This window comes from Marmota monax, unplaced genomic scaffold (assembly GCF_021218885.2).
Source record: "Marmota monax isolate L192 unplaced genomic scaffold, Marmota_monax_Labrador192_F-V1.1 WCK01_AAM20220418_F8-fsc00148, whole genome shotgun sequence".
Classification (NCBI taxonomy): domain Eukaryota; kingdom Metazoa; phylum Chordata; class Mammalia; order Rodentia; family Sciuridae; genus Marmota; species Marmota monax.
The window spans coordinates 1032794-1055991 of record NW_026693034.1 but is presented as its reverse complement, the minus strand read 5'-3'; the positions used below and the strand labels follow the sequence as shown (position 1 = coordinate 1055991).

At 41.7% G+C, this 23198-nt stretch overlaps 1 protein-coding gene across 12 annotated transcripts in view; it reads left to right on the top strand.

The window, feature by feature from the left end:
• The window catches only part of Trrap (transformation/transcription domain associated protein), a 114606-nt gene that overhangs the window by 66637 nt on the left and 24771 nt on the right, over positions 1-23198 (top strand). For 8 of the 12 annotated variants that reach the window (XM_046453659.2, XM_058582425.1, XM_058582426.1 and 5 more), the window contains 17 exons: positions 257-470; positions 1133-1258; positions 2982-3128; positions 3782-3981; positions 4598-4719; positions 5013-5226; positions 7585-7764; positions 9620-9766; positions 10963-11082; positions 11279-11566; positions 11719-11856; positions 12616-12728; positions 13075-13210; positions 14024-14215; positions 20709-20937; positions 21544-21809; positions 22305-22405. In XM_046453659.2, the coding sequence (XP_046309615.1) occupies positions 257-470; positions 1133-1258; positions 2982-3128; positions 3782-3981; positions 4598-4719; positions 5013-5226; positions 7585-7764; positions 9620-9766; positions 10963-11082; positions 11279-11566; positions 11719-11856; positions 12616-12728; positions 13075-13210; positions 14024-14215; positions 20709-20937; positions 21544-21809; positions 22305-22405 (2933 nt within the window). The remainder of the gene's footprint in view (positions 1-256; positions 471-1132; positions 1259-2981; positions 3129-3781; positions 3982-4597; positions 4720-5012; positions 5227-7584; positions 7765-9619; positions 9767-10962; positions 11083-11278; positions 11567-11718; positions 11857-12615; positions 12729-13074; positions 13211-14023; positions 14216-20708; positions 20938-21543; positions 21810-22304; positions 22406-23198) is intronic. The other 4 variants (XM_046453666.2, XM_046453663.2, XM_046453661.2 and 1 more) reach the window with 1 other exon arrangement.

Below are 23198 nucleotides of genomic sequence, written 5' to 3'. Positions count from 1 at the left end.
CTGCTCTATATGATCATCCCATGACTTCGTTCTTTGTGTGTGGGGGCGGGGGGGTGTTGAACCCAGGGCTTTGTGCATGCAAAGCAAGCACTTTATCAACTGAGCTATAGCCGCAGCACCATGACTTCATTCTTTAGTGGCATCTTATTAGTTTCTGAATCCTGGATGGCCTAGTTTTATATCTCGCTGGATTTGTTTCTGAAATTCACTGGACCCCAGTTCGTCGTCTGAGAGTGATCTGTGTTCTGCACCCCAGGAGCAGCCGAATCAAGTGAACTATGGAAATATTTGCACGGGATTGGAAGTGCTGAGTTTCTTGCTGACCGTCCTTCAGTCTCCAGCCATCCTCAGTAGCTTCAAGCCCCTGCAGCGTGGCATCGCTGCCTGTATGACGTGTGGAAACACCAAAGTGCTGCGAGCCGTCCACAGCCTGCTCTCTCGCCTCATGAGTATTTTCCCAACAGAGCCAAGTAGGTGACCCTCCCATTTGTGCTGCTTTTCTTTTGGAGTTGACAGGTGGACATACCACTTATTGATTGAGAGGGCTCATTCTCCATTGCTATGTTGAGCATTTTGTTACCCCCTTTAGTTTTTAATGTATTTTTTAGTTTAGGTGGACACAGTATCTTTGTTATTTTTATGTGCTGCTTCATGCATGCTAGGCAAGCACTCCACCACTGAGCCACAACCCAGTCCTGTTACTCCATTTTTACTTCTGACCTTTCTTTGAAAAAAAAAAAAGACATGAAAACTATTTGGAAGCATTGCATTATTTTCTCTCTGCTTTGGAGAGTAATTCACTTTTTTGTCTGCCAGATATTCCTATTTCCTTCAGGTATTAAAGGGAAGTTAGATTAAAGTATCATAGCAAATGTTGAGCAGCTGAAGAGATCAAAGTTTCACATATTGTGCAGAAGTGTTTAGAGCACATTGAGATAAGGTATGGAGAGAGAACAGCTGTCCTTGCCTGTGTGAAATGGGGCCACCCCAAAGATGAGGCCCACACTGTCCTGCAGGGGTAGACAAGTGCCCACACCAGTGCTGCATACATCAGAACTAGAGCTCAGTCCCAGGTGAGGGCTCTGTGGCTCTGTGGCCAACTGCAGTGCCCAGTTCCTGACTTCTGCTTCAGGTACTTCCAGTGTGGCCTCTAAGTATGAAGAGCTGGAGTGCCTGTACGCTGCAGTTGGGAAGGTCATCTACGAAGGACTTACCAACTATGAGAAGGCCACCAACGCCAATCCTTCCCAGCTCTTTGGTGAGTGTGTGTCTGGTTTTCCTAGCAGTGGTTCAGTTGGGCATCAGCCCCGCTCACTACACATGCCCTCTGGGAATGCCTCAGGCTACCAGGAGCAGCTAATCCAGGTGTCATCCATTGCCCACGAGGCCACTGTCCTCTGACTCTGAGAATTAAATGACCCCCAGCCACCTGAGTGTCTCCTTTTGTCCCAGCATCTGATGCACTCTGTTTGAGAGGGGAGTAGCTCCGTGGCACACAGGTCCCACAGACCCAGTCAGTGTCACACCAAACAAAGAGATGCTGCTCACACTGTGTCCTCATGTAGAATGACTTCTTCTACCATATCCACCTGCCAGTGACCCCCTGCAGTAAACACTGTTCCTTTCTAGTCATCTAGGGTGTCCCTGGCCCAGGTGAAGTAGAAGGTGATCGGGTAGCTGGGTACCCTTGGGCCCAGATCCCTAGAGGTCAGCTGTGTGGGTGCTCTCTACTTCTTGTCACACATCTTTTGATTAGGATTAGACTCAGGTTCTTTGAAAATCCATACGAGGGAAAACTGTATCAGAGTCATCTGGAAGCTGCTCCGATGATCGGTTAACAGTTTGGCATGTGTCATTTTTCTGTGCACACAGATAGCCCTTTTTGTGTAAATGCTTTTTTTGGTCTGAATTTTGCAATCTCAATTCACTGTTTTTGTGTAAATGTTTTGTTTCCTAAACTCTGGCTCTTTGCTCTCTGAAATTCAGGAGCCAGGTACATTTGGTTTAAATGGTACACTTTGATGTACACACTTTCTCTGTTTTGGAACCAGGCAGGTTTGTGACTTTAAGTGGAGTCAACCATTGATCCTGGCTCTCGTCACAGGAGAGATGAATGTCTCTTTGTTTCTTGTTCTCCAAAGGACTAATAGAGACGAGTTGTTCCCCATCAGCCCTGTCTCCCTCCTGTGTGGGGGTGACAGCGGGCTGGATGTAGCACAGAGTGAGGTGGGCCACACTGCCCTCATTGTGACAGACCCAGGTTTGTCACTGACATGTGCTCTGTGGGCGAGGGCAGAGTCTGAATTCATCATCGACATCACCAGTGTCTCAGGTTGTCATCTTAGAGTCAGGCTGGCATATGCTGACTGCTTTATTGAGAATTGGCCTTTTAATAAGACAACCCTGAAATTGTCCAAACCTAGGAGACTCGCACCTGTAGATGGCAAATATTCTTTGATTGTTCAGTGATGTGATCAATTTATAATCATAAATTTAAAATTTAATATTTAAGTTAGAGTCATGATTATAAAAATATCAATTATGAAAGAAATTTTTTCATAATACTCAGTGTGCATGTTCTGTGTTGGTTTGGCTGATTTTAACTGAAGTTGTGCAGTTTTCCAGAATGAAATACCAAATCAAATTCTAAACTGTCATGTTGAGACAGGCTGGATGAAAAAGAAAGGATTATTTTCCTTTTCCCCCAAACTATCTTCAAAGCTTTACCATGGGCGGTTTGCCAAAATGTAAAATTCCAGAACTGGAGGGAAGGGTGATGTTTGTCCCAAAGCACAGATGTCAGTGCCACTCAGTGGGAATGACCATTGTCAAGAGCTCAGAAGACGCAGAGCTCCAAATGTAGCTCCCTCTTGGAATTTGGTACCAGCCTGTACCCTGTCAGAACAGAATGCTTTAAAAGCACATTGTTGTTACTCAGTTATGGAACTTTTCTGTGAAACAACCGTAATTCCTCCCTGCAGGGACTCTCATGATCCTTAAGTCAGCCTGCAGCAACAACCCAAGCTACATCGACAGGCTGATCTCCGTCTTCATGCGCTCCCTACAGAAGATGGTCCGAGAGCATTTAAATCCCCAGGCAGCCTCGGGGAGCACTGAGGCAACTGCAGGTGACAACCTTAGGCCCGGGTTTTCCTCAGTCATTGAGTACCTGAATGCTTCAGGCTCTGTGATTAAATTCTAGTATAAATGGGTTAAGGTGAAGTCCTTCTTTTACTTGAAATTTGTTTTATCCACTCCATAATGAAGAAATAAAAAATCAAAACTAGCTCATTATAAAAATCTTGTTTTTAAAATTTGTGGATGTAATAATGGAAAATTTTAAAGTGAGAGGCGTTAGATTGCTGTTGGAGAATGTTTGAGTATCATTTCTGAAAAATTAAGTCACGGGTTCCAGACATGAGCCGTGGGCTCCAGGAATCTAGGTGATAGGGGCAGCTGGCAGGGGACCGTGGTTGGCATGGCTGCTGGATGCACCTCAGGACTGTGGCTGTGCTTTTGGCACGGTGTGGAGAGTCTGGGGTGTCCTTACACAGTTCCCGTCAGCTCCCTCGTCTCTCTCTTGGACAGGGCTCCTAGAGAGCCACTCTCACAAGGTATAGCAGTAAGTAATTGATGAGTTCCCTGAGCTCTGATTGGTAAAGACTTGGTGGTGGTGGTTGGGGGAACGTGTGGAACCCAACACGTCAAGTCATGCAGGACAGAGGCCCTTTTAACTATGTCTGGAAATTTGTTGGGGTGTGTTCTGTCTGTGCATGAGCAGGAACTAGTGAGCTGGTGATGCTGAGTCTGGAGCTGGTGAAGACGCGGCTGGCCGTGATGAGCATGGAGATGCGCAAGAACTTCATTCAGGCCATTCTGACGTCCCTCATTGAAAAGTCCCCAGATGCCAAGATCCTCCGGGCTGTGGTAAAAATTGTGGAAGAATGGGTGAAGAATAATTCCCCAATGGCAGCCAATCAGGTGAGCTAGGAGGAGGGTACTATGCCTGGCCTAGCTTCCCTTCTTTGAATGCAAGAAAAAAATTGTCACCTTCTCATTCCTCTGAAACTTCTTGAAGCAAAATATTTTCTTGTCTATATTTGCATTCATAGTATCTGCTTGATTGGGATGAAGTTAACTCAGCTCACTCAATGTATGTCAAGTAGAAAATTGGAACTAACACATTGCTTAATATTTGCTGTGGCTGTTCTCCTGTTAAGACATTCAGTGAACTTTACTTATTGCCGTTTTCTAGGGTGGAGGGAATCCAGAAAATAATAGTAATAATAAGGGAAAATTTTTTTTCCACTTAATGAGGGTTTGCTAACTTCCTGATTTATCGTCTAATTTAGTTGCTTTCTCTTCAAAGTGAGTTGTAGCCCTCATGGAAATCATATTGGCATTTCTTTTTTAAGCACCCAGAGATAACTGAAGTCATGTTTGATTTTTCTGTTTAGAAATAGCCTTATCTTTTAATACGTGGTTAAATTGTAGTAACTTAAAAAGCAGGGAAACAGATGGCAGAAGTACTCTTAAAATATGTGTTTTCTCAAATAGAATTAATTGACCTTTTCTTTTAAAAAACAATTTTGTACAGACACCCACACTCCGGGAGAAGTCCATTTTGCTTGTGAAAATGATGACCTATGTGGAAAAGCGTTTCCCAGAAGACCTTGAGTTAAATGCACAGTTTCTAGACCTTGTTAACTATGTCTACAGGTAATTAGAGCAACTAATCAAATATTGCATATATTGGGCTGTAATGTGTTCTCCGACCAAACAGTGTAATTTAAGATACTCATTTAAATACTAAATCACGCAACATATTTTGGCTTCACTAACAATCCTTTTGCAGAATGCTGCTTAAGCATGTCACAATTGGTGGCACCCCTTTAGCCGTCATAGTGGCATTTCAGAAAGATGGTGTCCACCGTTCTCTGTGCGCTTGCTCGTGGTTTGCGCCATCCCCATCTGCCTGCTCTTCCATCTTGATGTGACCTCTTTGGTTGCAGGGATGAGGCCCTGTCCGGCAGCGAGCTGACTGCAAAGCTGGAGCCCGCCTTTCTCTCGGGGTTGCGCTGTGCCCAGCCACTCATCAGAGCAAAGTTTTTTGAGGTTTTTGATAACTCTATGAAACGCCGGGTCTATGAGCGTCTTCTGTATGTGACCTGTTCCCAGAATTGGGAAGCCATGGGGAACCACTTTTGGATCAAGCAGTGCATCGAGGTAGGTTGGACTGGACTCGGCATCTGTAAATGAGAGGTGGCCATGCATGGGTTTTCTGGTAGGGTGCGGAAGCCAATGGTCACGTATGCCCAGGTGAACTGGACATCTCCAACCTGAACCTGCTGTTAATTTCTAGGAAGAAACAAGGATTGAAGGTTGAGTGTTCATCTAAAACTTTTTTGGTAGATTTAATCCCTCTATCAAAAAGTTGAATTACTGGGCACATTGGCACACATCTGTAATCTCAGCAGCTCAGGAAGCTGAGGCAGGAGGTTTGTAAGTTTGGGGTCAACCCGGGCGACTTAGGTAGGTCCTGTCTCAAACAATTTCAACAAGTGGGGATAGCACTGGGGATGGTGCCCATGGATTCCACCACACACAAACACACACAAAGTGAATAATAGTTCTTAATTTGTAGGCAAAGATTTCTTTTTCTTCAAATATAAACATTGTATACATTTGTAAATATAAATGTTTCTCTGTGCTTTGAGAATTTAGCCATGTGCTGTGATTGTTAGCCCTCCTCATTTTGCAGTTAGGAAGGAAAGAGCAGCCTGATAGCCCCTTTGGTTCTGAGTCTTTAGCACACGGAGTTGGGTAGTAGGAGCAGTCGGGTGTCGAATGGTCAGTGTATGAAGTCCAGACCTAGAGCAGGATTGGCATTGATTGCAGTGGCAGGCAAGTCAAGACATTCGTGGTGCTTTAGCAGGATCACAGCGAGACTTCCTGTTTGTTGGTCATGGGAATCAGCTGTCCTCCTCTCTTGGGCTTATTCATCAACTTAAGGCACCAGCAACTTGAATCTCCTATAGCAGGTAACCAGTCCTCGTCTGCATACCTAGAATGAATGAAACCATTTTAATAAAACTGAGACAGAGGTCATTAGGTTCTCTCTAATGCAAAGGAAAGGAATTATGGCATTGGGTTCTCTTTGGTTGAAAGGAAGTTTTATCACTGCCAAATGCAGCGTGGATTTGGAATTTTGCTAATGGCAACACAGTGAGCAAAGTTTCTTGCTTTGCCCCTCCTTCATTCTGGAGGTCTGTCAATTGCTGAGTAGGCACCAGGCACTGGGCCTGGTAATAAAAATGCAAAGATGAATAAGACATTGTGGACAGGTACACAAGAATTGATTAGAGGAAGGGCTCAGCCAGGATCCCTGAGCCTTCCCCACATCTGGTCTGTCCCTGGAGGTACCAGTTCAAGGCCATGCTGTAGTCAGTTTCCTCACCCCCTACCCTTCCTCTGTTTCCTCTGTTGCTGTAAAATTGTTCCTAACAATTTTGTACTTGACATAAAACCCAGGCTCCAGGTTAGTTCTCATGTGCCCCAAGTGACTGTGCTGTTGCCTCCCTTTCCAGCCCCATCCTGCCCCTCGCTCCCTCCCCCATTAGTCTTGACTTTCATAGTCTTTCCACTTTTATTGGTCCTTTTAATAAAAATTATAAATTGATAAATTTTATAATAATTGGACGTGTGGAGGACAGGATGATATCATAATTTCTGCATACAATGCAAAGTAAAATCCACAACTTCTAAGGAGCAACATTTTCTGTGGTGAGAAAATTTGAAATTTGCACACTCAACAACTTTGAAATATACAATACTCTATTCTTAGCTGCATTCAACATGTGACGCAGATCTCAAGAAAACTCCCTGCCACTCTGGCACCCTCTGCTCTCTGTCAGTCTGCCTGTTCTTTGGCTGCATTATCCAGTGGGCATTTGGCCAGGCTTCTCTTTGCCTTTGACACTTCAGCTTCATGAGGATTTTGCTGCTATCTCTGAAGTAGATGAATGTCCAGGGCCTCTGTAGTACCCAGTGGGTGCTCAGTTAATTTGCAGATTGCAAGAGTGGTTTGGTCCTGTGCAACTTAAGCAGACATCCTGTGGTGAAGAGCGTGAGGTGGTACTGTATGGAGAACAGTCTTGGAAGTGCTAAGAGCAGGTGGGACGTGGTCTGAGTACAGAAGCAAGTAAGGAGTCCCATCACAGAGGTCTTGCGCATGGCCCTGGTGGGATTACAGTGATCCCAGGGGAGTGGAAGGAGATGGGCTTGAGAGGGTGGGTCTAGAGATGAGTTAGGAGATTCTATCCTGTAGTAGGTGACATTGGCAGGGCTTGTGGATGGGATGTGGGCAATGAGAGAGAACAAAAAGCAGACAGTGAAGCACAGGGCTTCTGGTTTCTATGTCTGGAAGAAGATGGAATCCGTCTAGTGTGGAAACTGGTGAAGGGTGCTGAGCCGCCCTGGACCTGCTGATTTAGACCCCCACTAACCACATGCACCTGTTGAGATGATCAGGTATTAACCATGTGTCTACTTTAGGCTGATCTCCTTTTTCACAAACCCCTCCAGCTCCTCCTGGCGGTGTGTGAGAAGAGCACTCCCATTGGGACTAGCTGCCAGGGAGCTATGCTTCCATCCATAACCAACGTCATCAACCTGGCTGACAGCCATGACCGCGCCGCCTTCGCCATGGTCACGCATGTCAAGCAGGAGCCTCGGGAGCGAGAGAACAGCGAGTCCAAAGAGGAGGTGAGGCTCTGGATTCCACAGGCAGAATTTCTAATCCTGCTGGGGAATTTGGTAATGGAGAGAGCAGTATATTAAAAATTTTCCACCCCAAAACTCCAAATACGGCGCCTGACTACATTCAGTTAGATTAAAATTGAGAAGCATCTTGTATTGCCATTCATTTTGGGATAGATCACTTTTTCATGAGCTATTATACTGCTTAGGACAGGATGTTTCACCGTTGCGACTTCTTTCCCCATGTCAGCAGTGTGTTGCACTATAAAGCTGTGCTTGGGGGAGTGGTACCTGCCATAAAGGAACCCTCCTCTAACTGGTCTCACCAGACGCCTGCTAAGAACCTTCCGGGTCTCTGCTTAACTTAGTCTTAGGATGGGCAGTGTGGAGCCTTTGGCTCCCCAGGAATCTCTCCGCCAAGGCGGATGCTTTAGTCTTGATGGCTTTTGATCCTCCCTCGGGGAGGGGCTGTCATGACATCAGACTTTTTTTTTGTACCAGTGATTGAACCCAGGAGCATTTTATCACTGAACTACACCCTCAGCTCTTTTTATTTTTTATTTTCAAGTCAGGGTCTTACTAAGTTACTGAGGCCACCCTCAAACTTGGCCATCTTCCTGCCTCTGCTTCTGGAATTGCTGGGCTTGCAGGTGTGTGCCACCATGCCTGGCTGCAGGCAGGAGTTTTAGATGCTGCTTCCTTCAGGTTGTTGGCTTTGGGAAGCTCAGTCTGTGTGGAGTCTTAGAAGATAGTCACTCAGCAGTGAAGGGTTGAGCACTGACTTTCCATGCTCTAAAAGGAGGAGTTTCTTCCCCCTCCCCCAATGAAAGGAGGAGATATCCTACATTAACAAAGAAGAATTTAAAATTTTCTGCACTGCTGCTAAACACGAAATCTTGGTGGTTTTCTCTTTCTTTACTACAATCTTCTGTGTGAAATAAATTGTCATGGATTCTGTGTTCTCAAGGGCATATATCAAATTGTTGATCTATTGCTTTGTAGGAATAGTTTGATGATTGTTTCCAGAAGCTTCCCACAGAAATAAGGTCCATTCCTGTTTGGAACCGAGTCATAGAAAACATTGCACCAGGGGACGGATGTAGCTCGGTTGGTAGAGTGCTTGCCTCGCATGCACAAGGCCCTGGGTTCAATCGCCAGTACCACCACCACCAAAAAAAAAAAAGAAAGAAAGAAAGAAAACATTGTACCAACCACATCCTACATGGTGACCCTAACAGTATTAATCTGAATGAATTAGGCATCTATAGTGCATTTTGAGAAATGATGGGGCCATGACTCTTAATAGTCTTTATTGTTTTTACTTTTTGAAGTTTGTACTATTTTATTTTGCTTTCTGTAACCTAAATATGAAAGCAAAATGGTGATATTTTCATAGTTATTTTAAATTTTAGTAAATGAGGAAATTGCTAGCTGTTTCATTCCTAGATGCCTTGAGAGAAAGAAAAGGACTTGTTAATCTGGGTTTTGTTTATTTCAAAATTTAAGATTATTTAAGTGTAAATCTAGTATTCCTTATCTGAAGAGCTTGGGACAGAAGTGTTTCAGATTTTGGAGATTTGGGGATGTTGAAATAGTTAAATAAACTTCACCATGGTTGTGCATCCTTAAATCCAAAATTCTAAAATCTTACATGCTTCAAAATCCCAAGCTTTGTGCTAAAAAAATTTTTGAATTTTGGAGCACTTTAGATTTTAGAATTTCTGATTAGGGATTCTTAGCCTGTACTTGCAAATTTCTAGGAAACTAGTACAAATTTTACTTGCCAAAAGTGTGGCTAGGCATTGTGTTTGTTGCTTTTTAATTCTTTGGCTTTTTGGCTTTGCTTGTTTTTGTTTTTTAGGATGTAGAAATAGATATTGAGCTAGCTCCTGGGGATCAGACCAGCACACCCAAAACCAAAGAACTTTCTGAAAAGGACATTGGAAACCAGCTGCACATGTTAACCAACAGACATGACAAATTTCTTGATACGCTTCGTGAAGTGAAGGTCTGTATGTGAGTTTAGGAGGGAAGTTATTTTTCCCTCCTGAATATTTTGAAACCTAAATCAGGGTTATCTCATTGCAGTATAGATTTTAATTTCCTTCCCTATCTCAACTGAAACTTTTATAGTGCAGTGAGATTCCAAAATATCTAATAATTTTCTTCCCTATCTCAACTGAAACTTTTATAGTGCAGTGAGACTCCAAAACAGATATCTAATATAAATATTTGAGAAAGGAGTTACAGTATCTTATGGGGGACAAAAAAAGAGGCAATTTCTCCGCTACTCTTCCTTGGAAGAAATGGTAAAAATAATTACTAAGAGTATGCGATGGCATAGTGTTGAATTATTTCCGTGTGCTATGGAAGAATAGCCAGGCATGGTGGTGCATGTCTGTAATCCCAGAAACTTGAGTTGTTGAGGCAGGAGGATCATAAGTTCAAAGCCAGCCTCAGCAACTTTGAAGTTCTAAGAAACTTAGCAAGACCCTGTCTCAGAATAAAATTAAAACAAAAAAATGTGGCTCCATGGTTAAGTGCCCCTGGGTTCAATCCCTGGTACCAAAAAAAAAAAAAGAAAGAAAGAAGGAAGAACTAGTTAATATGGTAAATCAAGTTTCCTCTGTGGGGTCAGGGACCCCAAATGCATCTTCATTTTGAGATTTACCCAAATAAAAAGTCTGGCTTCCACACACTTTGCAGTCGCCATGGGCGTGATCGTTTTCATGTAATAAAGGAAGCTGTCAAGGCCCCCTACCCCACATCACATTCATTGCAGGACCTATGTGAAGAAAAACCATAAATTATGTACCATAAATAGTTTTTATGTAATTTTTTTTTTTTTTTTACTGATCCTGAATTTCTGCATTAAATCAATCCTCAAACTTGTGTCTGACACCATTGTTGTCTAAGATAAGCATAAAATGCTTGGTCTTATGTTGGATAGAGCAGGAAGCAGAGCATCCTTACATATGTAAATGACACTCTCATCATAGGTTAGTCACCTTTATAGTCCCCTGTTCTGATACCACTGCCAGAAAGGACTGTCTGTCCATGTCCCCAAACCCAGAGGCCTTCTGTGGTGATAGGTACCACATGGAAACTGACATACTAGTTGCTTTGGCCTGACTGGTGTCTTCTGAGCACAGATGCAGGAATCCTGGACCACAGCCATCTAAGCTTGTTCTTTTCTGTCCCCAGACTGGAGCACTGCTCAGTGCCTTTGTACAATTATGCCACATTTCTACAACACTAGCAGAGAAGACCTGGGTCCAACTTTTTCCCAGATTGTGGAAAATCCTATCTGATAGACAGCAGCATGTGAGTATATTTTTTAAAATCCTGTTTTGGAAAAGTATAGTTTTAATTCTTGATAAGCATTCATGAAAGAATATAGTCTTTTAAATTTTAGAGAATGAGGAAATTGCTAGCTGTTTCATTCCTAGATGCCTTGAGAGAAAGAACAGGACTTGCCAATTTTTTAAAAGACCTAAAACAGCATGTGCTTGGGTTCCAGGCCCTTGCAGGTGAGATAAGCCCATTCCTGTGCAGTGGCAGTCACCAGGTACAGCGGGACTGTCAGCCCAGCGCGTTGAACTGCTTCGTGGAAGCCATGTCCCAGTGCGTCCCCCCGATACCCATCAGACCCTGTGTTCTGAAGTACCTGGGGAAGACCCACAACCTCTGGTTCCGCTCCACACTGATGTTGGAGCACCAGGCCTTTGAAAAGGGTCTGAGCCTACAGATTAAGCCAAAGCAGACTACGGAGTTCTATGAGCAAGAGAGCATAACGCCGCCTCAGCAGGTAAGGACCTGTCTTGCTTTGTTAATTCTTGTCAGTGATGTCAGGCTTTCAGTAAGTACATCTCCCAAGAGACTTTAAATTAGAGTACCATGAAGTCCCTTTATTGGAAAAAAGTTTGTCACGAGCACTTAGAAACTGTGATCTGCTTTCAGGAGATATTGGACTCTCTTGCTGAACTTTATTCTCTGCTACAAGAGGAAGACATGTGGGCTGGTTTATGGCAGAAGCGTTGCAAATATTCAGAGACAGCAACTGCCATTGCTTATGAGCAGCACGGATTCTTTGAACAGGTAGCTACTGTTGGATGAAATGCCTGGATGCGTGATTGCAAAGAGGTCATTTTTAGGGGTTCTCAAGTTAGAATTCACATTGGAACAAGAAGTTTACTGTTTTATTTGAAGAATTCAAATCCTCTACATAGAAGTCCTTCAACTGAAGTCTCGAGAGGAACCTACATATATGACACACATTTTGTTTTATCTTACTGCTTTGGTATTGGGGATTGCACCCAGAGTTGCTCTACCACTGAGCTACATCCCTAGACCTTTTTATTTTATTTTGAGACAAATGTCACTAAGTTGTTGAGGCTGGCCTCAAGCTTTTGATCCTCCTGCCTCACCCTCTTGCGTAGCTGGGATGACGAGACATGGCCCCTGTGCCCAGGTGACATAACCAAAAAGCACAGTCCTGATCACAGTCCTGATGCTGATATGGGTGCTTTTTATCTGCTAGAAGGTGGATTGCTTTTAGTGCTAAAATTTCAGTCCTGAAGTTTGTCCTGTGGCAAGGGGCATGATCACAATCTGAGTGCTGTATAGGACACCAAGGCACAGAAACTCAAAAGTGCAGGCACTGCCTTGTGGCTGAGGTTACTAAAGGTCAGAGACTTAGTTCCAGGCGTGGATGGCCTCCCCTCCCTTCTGTGCAGGGGCCACCCTACCTCCTTCCTCTCCTGCTGACTCCTGTTCTATCTGAATAGTGAGTTGGGGGCATGGCATCACGTGATCTTGGTCTTAAACACTGGTAAAAAAGTATTATTGGCCTTTTAGGCACAAGAATCCTATGAAAAGGCAATGGATAAGGCCAAAAAAGAACATGAGAGGAGTAACGCATCCCCTGCCATTTTCCCTGAGTACCAGCTCTGGGAAGACCACTGGATTCGGTAAGATGAACACAGGATTTGGTATAGTCAAGGGCTGGTTAAACAAAAAAAGGGAAAAAATCTGAGAGTTCCTTATAATGAGTGTTTTTTTATAAAACCAAAATCCAAAAACAGTGTATAAAATCTTGAGTAATTAAATGGGCTCTTGTCTGCATGGTAGTCGCTCTTGGTGACCGTGGATAGGGAGTTCACCCTGTAGAGCTGCCGGGCATCCTGCAGCAGTCTGTCCCACATGGTGTTGCATTTCGTTTGTAGTGAAAATATGCTACTGAAAATCCTGTCCTGTCTTTGCAACGCACCAGTGCTCTGGTGACTGAGCTCTGGCTTTCACACCCCTGTCCTTTAGGTGTTCCAAGGAACTGAACCAGTGGGAGGCCTTGACCGAGTACGGCCAGTCCAAAGGCCACATAAACCCCTACCTCGTCTTGGAGTGTGCCTGGCGGGTGTCCAACTGGACCGCCATGAAGGAGGCGCTGGTGCAGGTGAGCTGTCCTCCCATCCCCCTGGCTGTGATGTCAGTGAGGACTAGGCCACTGGGCTTCCTTCACTGGACATGCTTATGCCTCCTGGAGGTTTCTTTTCAAGTAGTCCGAGCTGGGTGATTTGACAATTGAAAGATAGCTCTTGGGAAAGAAATACTCCTCTTGGTTTTTTTCCCCTAAATTTGAATGAAATTATAAACCAAGTCTTAGTTCATTATTCTGTTATGAGTGTCAGATGTGGAGTCCTCAATCTCCACAGAGACTGAAAGAACAGATTGGATGGTGTTGTCAGAAACACTAGAACTGACTGACAGAGATGAGAGGGTGAGCTGGGCCAGCCCAGGACGGGGTGTGTTTGCTATTGTCCATCAGGCAATTGAGTGAAATGGTCTCCTATTCAAAATCTGTTGTGTGTGATGGAATTTATAAATGTGTAGTGTTATCTGAGGTTGAGTCATGAACTTGGTTGGGTTGCACATTTTTTTAAAAAAACTAAATTAATTTCATTCTGAAGAATTTAGTGGACAATGGGAGAAGCTATACAGAGTATAGCTCCTTTTTTCCTACTAGGAAGCTTCTGTGGTATACTTTTATAGCTAGAGAGATTGGCCACTCATGGGAATTCAGGAAAGGAGAGTATCCAGAAAGGTAGTTTAAATGAATGACTTCTGTAAAGAAATTATAGTTTTCCTTATAGGCAAATTTCTGTTTATTACTTTGCATAATTGGCCACAAGAAAGTGAGCTTTTTCCTGTTTCTTTACATTTAGGAGAAGACTACCCATCACTGTCTCTGTAATTTCTTTAACTATAGGTAGAAGTAAGTTGCCCAAAAGAGATGGCTTGGAAAGTCAACATGTATCGAGGGTACCTGGCCATCTGCCACCCTGAGGAGCAGCAGCTCAGCTTCATTGAGCGCCTGGTGGAAATGGCCAGCAGCTTAGCCATTCGTGAGTGGCGGCGGCTGCCCCATGTGGTATCCCACGTGCACACGCCCCTTCTGCAGGTGAGTGCAGTGAGTGCTGCCCTCTGTGCACGGCTTCAGGGCCACCACAGCAGGGCAGCTGGGCCCAAGCTGAAGCCTGAGCCGGTGGCAGAGGAAGCACCTTCTCTTCTTCTTGTTTTCCACTTAAACTCATCCTTAGGTTCAAAAACTCAAGGAGGGTGGGAAATACTGCTTCTCATTTGGGAATTGCTGGAGGATCTAAGGTCCTAGTAACTGAAGATGTTCTCACAAATGAGTGTGATGATTTTTGATTTTTTGCTTTAGAAATTTTCTTTGGTGCCCCTGTCTACCATCATGGGTGTGATACGACTATTAGGCCCCCAAAGATCCCAACTTGAGACTCATAACTGCTGATCAGTGGCCACGCCTGACTCTCTTCCTGACACTCTGTGTGTCATCTGCTCTTTTCCTAACAATTTGTTTAGCCACACTAGCGACCATTAAGCTTCTCAAATCTCAGGGTGTCCCCTGCATAACACACACACACACACACACACACAGCGTGTGCATCCCCGGGCCTTTGCCATCCTTTGTCCCCTGGTACCTGGCACAGAGCGGCTACTGGTGTTACTGTAATACTACCCAAGTGAAATGAGGCTGATGTTACAGCAGTAATTCCACAGGGTCTCACTTTTATTTCTCTTAAAAGAGGAGTTTTGAAACTTATCTGATACATTGATTTTTATCATAATGTATAGATTGGTCTGCTTTCTGTTACTGAAAACACAACACCACCCTGGGAGGTAATAAAGAAATGAGGTTTATTTTGGTTCATATTTCTGGATGTCCAACATTGAGGGACCACATATTTTGATGGGGTTCTTGCTGGCAGAGTCCTGATGAGGTGTGGGTCATCAGATGATTATAGTGTGCAAGTGTGCACCTGTATTCACTTATGGGGTTCCACCTGATGACCCTTTCTAATCCCAGTCTCCTCCCAAAGACCCTACCCCACAGTGCTGTAGTAGTTTGAATTTTCGCCCTCTTGATACCTCACATTGGGGATTAAATTTCCAAAATGAGTTTTGCGGGGCAACAAACCATATTCATACCATAGTAGTGTAGTTGCTTATAAAAGCAACTTATGGCTATAAAAGCCATAGCAGATTTTCCTGTCTTCGTCACAGTGGGCCAGAAAGTTAGTGAAATAATTGTTTATTTTGATGTTTTTGCTTTTTGAAACTGTACCCTAAAGTAATATTGATTTCACAAATACATAGTACTTTTAATCTAGATCATTAAAATATCTTAAAGCTTCTTTTTAAGAGTAGACTTTCCTATAAAAGTGCAAAAGTGTGTCGCCTATTTGTATAGCTGTTAGGAAAAAGTTATTTTTGTATAAAAACAAAAAAAGGTTGCATTTATAAGCTATTAATTGTGCAAATACATACAAGTATCATTTTTGAATAAGCTGATTATGAATAAATAGGAATTATTATGCAGTTTATATATATTTAAAACATGAAGTATAAAGTGCAGAATTTCAGACATAATTCGGACTCAAGTATAATGTAGGTATAATTAAAGGCAGTTTTATTTCTTTTTTTACTGCTTAGCTTATGGTTAATAATCTAAGCATTTGTAAATTAGTTTGGTTATGGACAAATGTGACTTCCTTGTTCCAGATGGTTTCTACCTCGCAGTAGCACTGCTAACCAACCTAATAAAGAAATCTAAAAGAAAACTTCCTTTTAAAAGGAAGCCATTTAACAGCACTTCATCTTTTTAATCATTTTGATTTAAAAAAAATTCTTTTTTGCTGTACTGGGGATTAAACCCAGGGATGCGCTACTACTGAGCTGCATCTCCAGCCCCTTTAATTGTTTGTTTTGAGACAGGGTCTCACTGAGTTGCTGAGGTTGACCTGAAACTTGTGATCTTCCTGCTTCAGCCTTGTGAGTAGCTGGGACTACAGGCGTGCACCACCACACCCAGCTACTAGATTTTTTTTTTTAAATGACCAATGATAATTGTATATATTTTATATTTATGGGGTGTGATGTTTTGGTATGTTAACAGTGTGGAAGTGATTGATTGTATCAGTTAACAAATCCATTACCTCACATACTTATGGGTGTCTGTGGTAAAACTTTTTATAATTCATTATTATTTATCATAGTTGCCCTTTTGTGCAGTAGTTCAGTGCAGCTTATTTTTCCTGATAGAAAATTTCCAACTAAAATTTTCTACCCTTTGATCAACCTCTCCCATCTCCTCTCCCAGCTTCTGATAACCACTGCTCTATTTTCTATGAATTTGACTTTTTTGGATTCTGCTTGTAAGTGAAGTCATAAAATCAGCATTTTTCACAATATCCAAGATAGGGAATCAACCTAAATGTCTATCAAAAGATGACTAAAGAAAATGTGGTATTTATATGCAGTAGCTGTTATGAATAATGCTGCAGTCAACATGAGAGGGCAGATGTGTCATTGATATTGATTTCAGTCCTGTAGCTGAATATCCTGCAGTGGGATTGCTGGACCATATGGTAATCCTGCTTTTAGATTCCACGGAACCTCCATTTTTTTTTTCCTGTAATGACTATATTAATTTATATGAGCACCATCAACAACGCATAAGGCTTTCCTTTTCTCAGCATTCTCACCAACACTTGTTATCAACTTTTAGATCATAGCCATTCTAATACGTGTGAGGTAATAACCCATTGTGGTCTTGATTTGTATTTTCCTGATGATTAATGATGATGAACACCTTTTTTTTTCATATATTTGTTGGCCACTTATATAGCTTCTTTTGAGAAATATCTACTTGGGTCCTTTTTACTACTCCTTGTTTAAAGGTAAATTTCTATAGAACTTGAGAAAAGGAAAATGAAGAAACGAGAGAGAAATACTTCCTTAAAAAAAGTTAAACGATGTACATACCTTTTTTCCAAACATTCAAATTTTAAAAGCAATTACTAAGTTTTAAACAAAATCTTTATAGTGTTTTACACTGTTTTAAAATACGTATTTGGAATTATGGCTTGTAGTGGGACCCCTCCACCCTTTCCTACTCTATGAAAAGAAAATCTCCAAAGAAACAGTCTTGGTGCTCTTATTCAGAACTATCTTTCATGCTGATTTGTGGACCCCAGAATTTTGCTAGAGATTTCAGGTGATGGCCTATTCCATTGGCATACTGGAAACACCAGTTTTCCTGGATCAAACATTAAGCAAAAGATTTGCAGCAACCCAAGGAGCATTACTTATTAAAGAAAAAATTTATTTCAGAAAGAATAGCAAGCTGTATACCATTTTAGTTTTCCTGTTCCTATTCTCCCTTTTCCCAATCCTGCAGTTGATATCAAAACCCAGTTTTTGGCCCAGGAGCCAACTATGGAGAGCAGAACAGTTTTATAAACCCCCAAACATCCTGGTCCCAGAGAATTAGAACTATTTGACCAGCATTGAAGCTTTCTAGCAAGCCCTATTCATAGGTTTTGTCTCTTATTTGACTTGACTTAGGGAAAAGCCATTTCCAAATGCATTTGTCAGAAATAATTAGCAGCAGTTGTTTAACACCAAAGCTGCCTGAAGCAGCAATATCAGCTGACACACAAGAGAGACTAGAACAGGTAAAGGTAAGGTATCAATAAAGAATATCTTAAAAGCTCTACCTTTTCCTGAGAATCTTGAGGGCCATGCACAGCCTGTGTACGTGTTCAGGAAAAACCTGAGGAGTCCCTGAGTGTTCACCTCTTGTTTCTCACCTTCCTGTGCACAAGCAGGAAGTGAAGGCTAAGGTAGAGTTGTAGGCTCCCTAGCTGAGTATTGATGGCATGCGCCAACAGGCACACACAGCCCCACAGCACAGGCTATGTGACATTCTGGTTCAGGTAGTGAATTTCTGTTTAATCATTAGCTGACCATTAAGTTAACTGAGTAGAGACTTCAGTGGTTATAGTCTTCAAATAATTTAGATTTTATAGAATTAGTTTAGAAAAGTTATTTAACAAATAGCAACAATAACAACGGGGAAAAAAAGGAAAAAACCTCGGAGGAAAGACATAATTTCCAGAACTGGCATATTATAATATTCAGAATGTCCAGTTTTAAAAAATAATTTAGACACGAAAAGAAAATATGTCCCATATTCAAGAAAGAAAAGCAATCAGTATAAACTGTCTTTAAAGAAAACCCAGATGTTGAGCTTAACAGACATTAACTTTAAACCAACTCTTGTAATCATGTTCAAAAACTAAGGAAATTGTATGTAAAGACAATACAAGAATGATGCCTCACCAAATAGAGAATATTAGTAAACAGAAATTATTTTTTTAAAGGGAACCAAATAAACATTGCAGAGCTTAAGAGTTATACTGAAATGAAAAAATTCACTAGAAGGGCTTCAGAGCAGCTGTCAGTAAGCAGAGACAAGGATAAGCAAACTTGAAAATAGGTTAGTTAACATTATATAGTCCAAGAAACAAAGCAAGAACAGTGAGGTGAATGAACAGAGCCCAGGGACCTGGGGACCCCACAGGTATACCAACGTATCCCAAAAGTAGATTGAAAGAAAAGGGCAGAAAGAATATTTGAAAAAAATAGTGGCCAAAAATTTACCCAAATCTGATGAAATTAATAAACCGATTCCATTTATAATAAGGTCAAAAGGAATGAAATATTTAGAAGTAAATTTAAACTTTCGCTTCAATGGACAACATCAAAGTAAAAAAAAAAAAAACTTATGCAGAATGGGAGAAAATGTAGATTTTAGCCCTAATAAGGAAATTTTATCCAGAATATATAAAGAACTCTTATAAAAATCAACAATAAAAGATAACCCAGTTTTAAAATGGCAACAGATTTGAATGATCATTTCCCCAAAGAACATATACAAATAACCATTAAGCCTTGGAAATGCAAATTAAAACAATAACAAGATATCATTTCGTACCTAGTAGGTTGAATAGAATTAAAAAGACAACACATTGATGAGAATGTGGAGAAATTGGAATCCTTACAGTGCTGGTGGTACTGTAAAATATTGTGACTTCTTTGCAAACAGTCTACCAGCTCAAGGTATTAAACATGGAGTTACCTTATAATCCTGCACTTCTACTCGTAGGTGTATATCTAAGAGAAATAAAAGCATGACCACAAATATTGCCCAGGATTGTTGATTGAAGCATTCATGATAGCTCAAATGTGATACATGCACATAATGAAATAATTCAGCTATCAGAAGGAATGAAGTACTGATAACTTACAGCATGGGTGAACCTTGAAAGCATTATGCTAAGTGAAGAAACCAGACATACTGTATGATTCCACTTATATGAAATACCCAGAACAGGCAGATCTGTAGAGACAGAAAGTAAATTGTGATTTGAGGGGCTGGGGAGGGAGAATGGAGAGTGCTAATGGATATAGAGTTTCTTTGGAGAGTGATGTTAATGTTCTCTCATTAGCTAATGGTGATGTTTGTACAATCCTGGGAATATGCTACAAAATAATGAATTGCATATTTTAAAGGGTGAACTTAATGGTATTTTAACTACATCTTAGTAAAGCTTTTATAAAACAGCTTATTGACCTATGTTTTAGTAAGCTTTGATTCTTTATTGTGGCAAGGCAGGACTTAAGGAAGGTTCTGGAAATCTGAATGTTCCGAACTAAACTTGAAATGTAGATAAAAAGCACAAGTTCTTCAAGGCAATTTTGAAAAGAGCAAACAAGATTCAGAATACTGAACTACATGCTGTGAGAGACTGGCAAAACTAATAGATTCTTCCTCAAAGGAGCCTCTCATCTGAGGGATGTCTCAAAATAAAAAAGTAAAAGGGCAAGGGATGTAGCTCAGTGGGAAAGTCCCCCTTGGTTCAATCCTAGTACAAAGAACAATAATGAGATTTGGGGAAGGAGAAATCCATGTGGACCATAAGAGAAGAGGGAAGGGGACGGTGGAGATAGAATTTGATGGGTATGTTTGGATAGGCTCAGAATTGTGGCCAGAGTGGTACAGATAAGGGGAGGGCCTCAGAAGTTTGGGGCCAGCAATACTCCTGAGGTTTAGGATGGAAAACTGGATAGACTTTGAAGGGATGTGGCAAACTTGTACTTTTCTGCCTAGAGAGATCTTAAGAACCATGTTTTAGATCTTTGGGGATTTGAATCCGAAGTTGGTGAAGAAGGGCCTGCAGTCAGGGGAGGTGGGTTTGCTCTGCATTGGTAGATAGAGCCAAATGAAGTGGGCAGCCAAAGGGCATTGAAAAGTGGAAGAGAGGTTTAGGGACCCCTCGACAGCAAGGCGTCTTGTCTGCACTCTGTTCTCCCAATCTCCTATCATGGGGAATCTTAAGCAGGTCAATGTTTGGATGAAGACTAAATTGAGTGTGGAATCTCTGGTGCCTGTGTGAGGTGCTTCCCTTGGTAATGGTGTCAGGAGGTGTTCCCAGTGGTCAGACTCTTGATTGACTCGGTGGTTTGGTTTTCTCCTTGGTTGTTAGGAGTGCTTACTGTGGAATGTCTTATTTTGGTCGTGTTAGGCAGCCCAGCAAATCATTGAGCTTCAGGAGGCTGCACAGATCAATGCAGGTTTGCAGCCAACCAACCTCGGGAGGAACAACAGCCTGCACGACATGAAGACAGTGGTGAAGACCTGGAGGAACCGGCTGCCCATCGTGTCTGACGACTTGTCCCACTGGAGCAGCATCTTCATGTGGAGGCAGCACCATTACCAGGGTAAACCGACCTGGTCCGGCATGCATTCATCATGTAATTTTCCAGACGCCCCGCTGTGCTGGTTTCATGTCTTTGTTTTGTTTGGTTTTTTTCCCTTTTCCAGATTTTCTGTTTTGGAATGGGTAAGACAGGTAGTGGTGGTAATGGTGAGGGTAGATGAAGGTAGGAAGGATGGTGGGACTTTTTTTGTTGTTTGTCTTTTCCTACCTGTTCCATTTTTTCTAGTTAGAAGAGAATTGCTGCTGGACACTGCCTGTTGCACCAGCGGGGCAAGCCGGGGCTTCAGTGATGGCACTCTATCTCAGTGCCCTTGCCAGGAATGGCTGCTCTCGGCTGGCTCTGTTGAGCCATCTGGTTCTCCTGGTCCCCAGCTTACCACCCAAACCTGCCACCCACCTGTTTTTAGGACAAACTTTGTGATTTTATGATTTGATATCTAACACAGCAACACTAAACTCTGTAGCACCTTTTATGACTTACTTGTGACATAAAATACAAGGAAATGCAACAAGGGTTTATCACAGAGCTTCTTGTTTTCATAACCATGTTTGTGTGTTTTCATTTTTTATTTAAGCCTTATTGTGGAATACTTTGAAAAATGTTTGACAGGGACTGATAATTCATTTCTTTGCTCTTTAGCTATTGTAACTGCATATGAAAATAGTTCCCAGCATGATCCAAGTTCAAATAATGCTATGCTTGGGGTTCACGCGTCAGCTTCAGCAATCATCCAATATGGAAAAATTGCTCGAAAACAAGGACTGGTCAACGTAGCACTGGACATATTAAGTCGTATTCATACTATTCCCACTGTTCCTATTGTGGATTGCTTCCAGAAGATTCGACAGCAAGTTAAATGCTATCTTCAGCTGGCAGGAGTGATGGGCAAAAATGAGTGCATGCAGGTAGGGTTCCAAGGGACACTCTCCCTCCCGTCGAGGAGGTTCAGGTGAGGGCTCCTAGGTCAGATAATAAGGAGAAGGATTAGAGTTTACAAATAGCTTTAATAGTGGGAGACAATCCTTCCAAAACAAGAAATTGAAGGAAAAACACTTGAGTATTTGAGTTATGATTCTACGTTCTTGATTATGATGTATGCTTAGTGTGTTTAAGGAAAGAAAAAAACTATAGAATTATGAACTATAAGGGCATGAGTTAGATTTTTGGCTATGTTGAGAAGAATACCCTTAAATGTCTAAGATTAAGTTTGGCTTTTCATGAGTCAGTGTAAATACTACTTATCAATCAAAATATTCGAGGTAGACAATTCCATTCTCAATCCACTCTTGTCAATGGCTTTTAAGACTTATTACCTAGATAAATACTTTCATGACATTTTTATATTATCTAGAATTTCAAGAGCTTCTTTTCAACTTGTTTCATTTTCTTTTTTAAAATAGGGCCTTGAAGTTATTGAATCTACAAACTTAAAATACTTCACAAAAGAGATGACAGCTGAATTTTACGCACTGAAGGGAATGTTCTTGGCTCAGATCAACAAGTATGTATCTTATATTGGAATAGGGTAATAGGAAAGCCCTCCAAAGCAAATATTTAGAACTTAATGCCAGTGGGAAATGCAAACTAGAAGTTAATTTGATTTCATGACAGTTGTTTGGTATGATTTTTTGGGGGGTGGTATACCTCTGCACAAATAGTAACTTGCAGCGGATTGATAAGCCAGTTCGATGTGTAGAACTAAAAAGTTTATTAAAGATGAGCTGCTGATCACGGAACTGCTGATAACAGGGGGTCATTTTGATACTTCCTTAGCCTGCCGGGATGGAACAGAGTTGGCTCCTTTCATGAGAATGATTCTTGATTTAGAGCAGAAGTCATTCAGTAATGGCCAGTAAGCCAAATCCATACAGTAGACAGGTTTTGGAAATTAAGTTGTATAGGAGCACTTCCATACCCACTGACCATTCTATCACTGCTTTCACCCTGTGGCTGCAGAATTAAGTAATGTTGTAGAAATTGTATGGTCTGCAAAACTCAAACAATTCACTATCTGGCTCCTGGCAGAAGAAGGAAATAAACATCAAATGAAATTTTGTAAATACTATGCAAATGAGGTATCCTTACAAGATGCTACTGATTGCTGTGTAAACTCTCACGCCCACTTCCACATTTTCAGCGTATATGGGTTGCGTTTTTAGCTTATTTTAAAATAAGGAAGCAATTTTGTCATGATAAAGAGTTTTGTCATTTTTTTAAATGATGTTTTACATTTACAAGACAAAATACTCTATCTGAAAGTGTACAGTCTATGGGTTTTAGTGTATTTATGATGT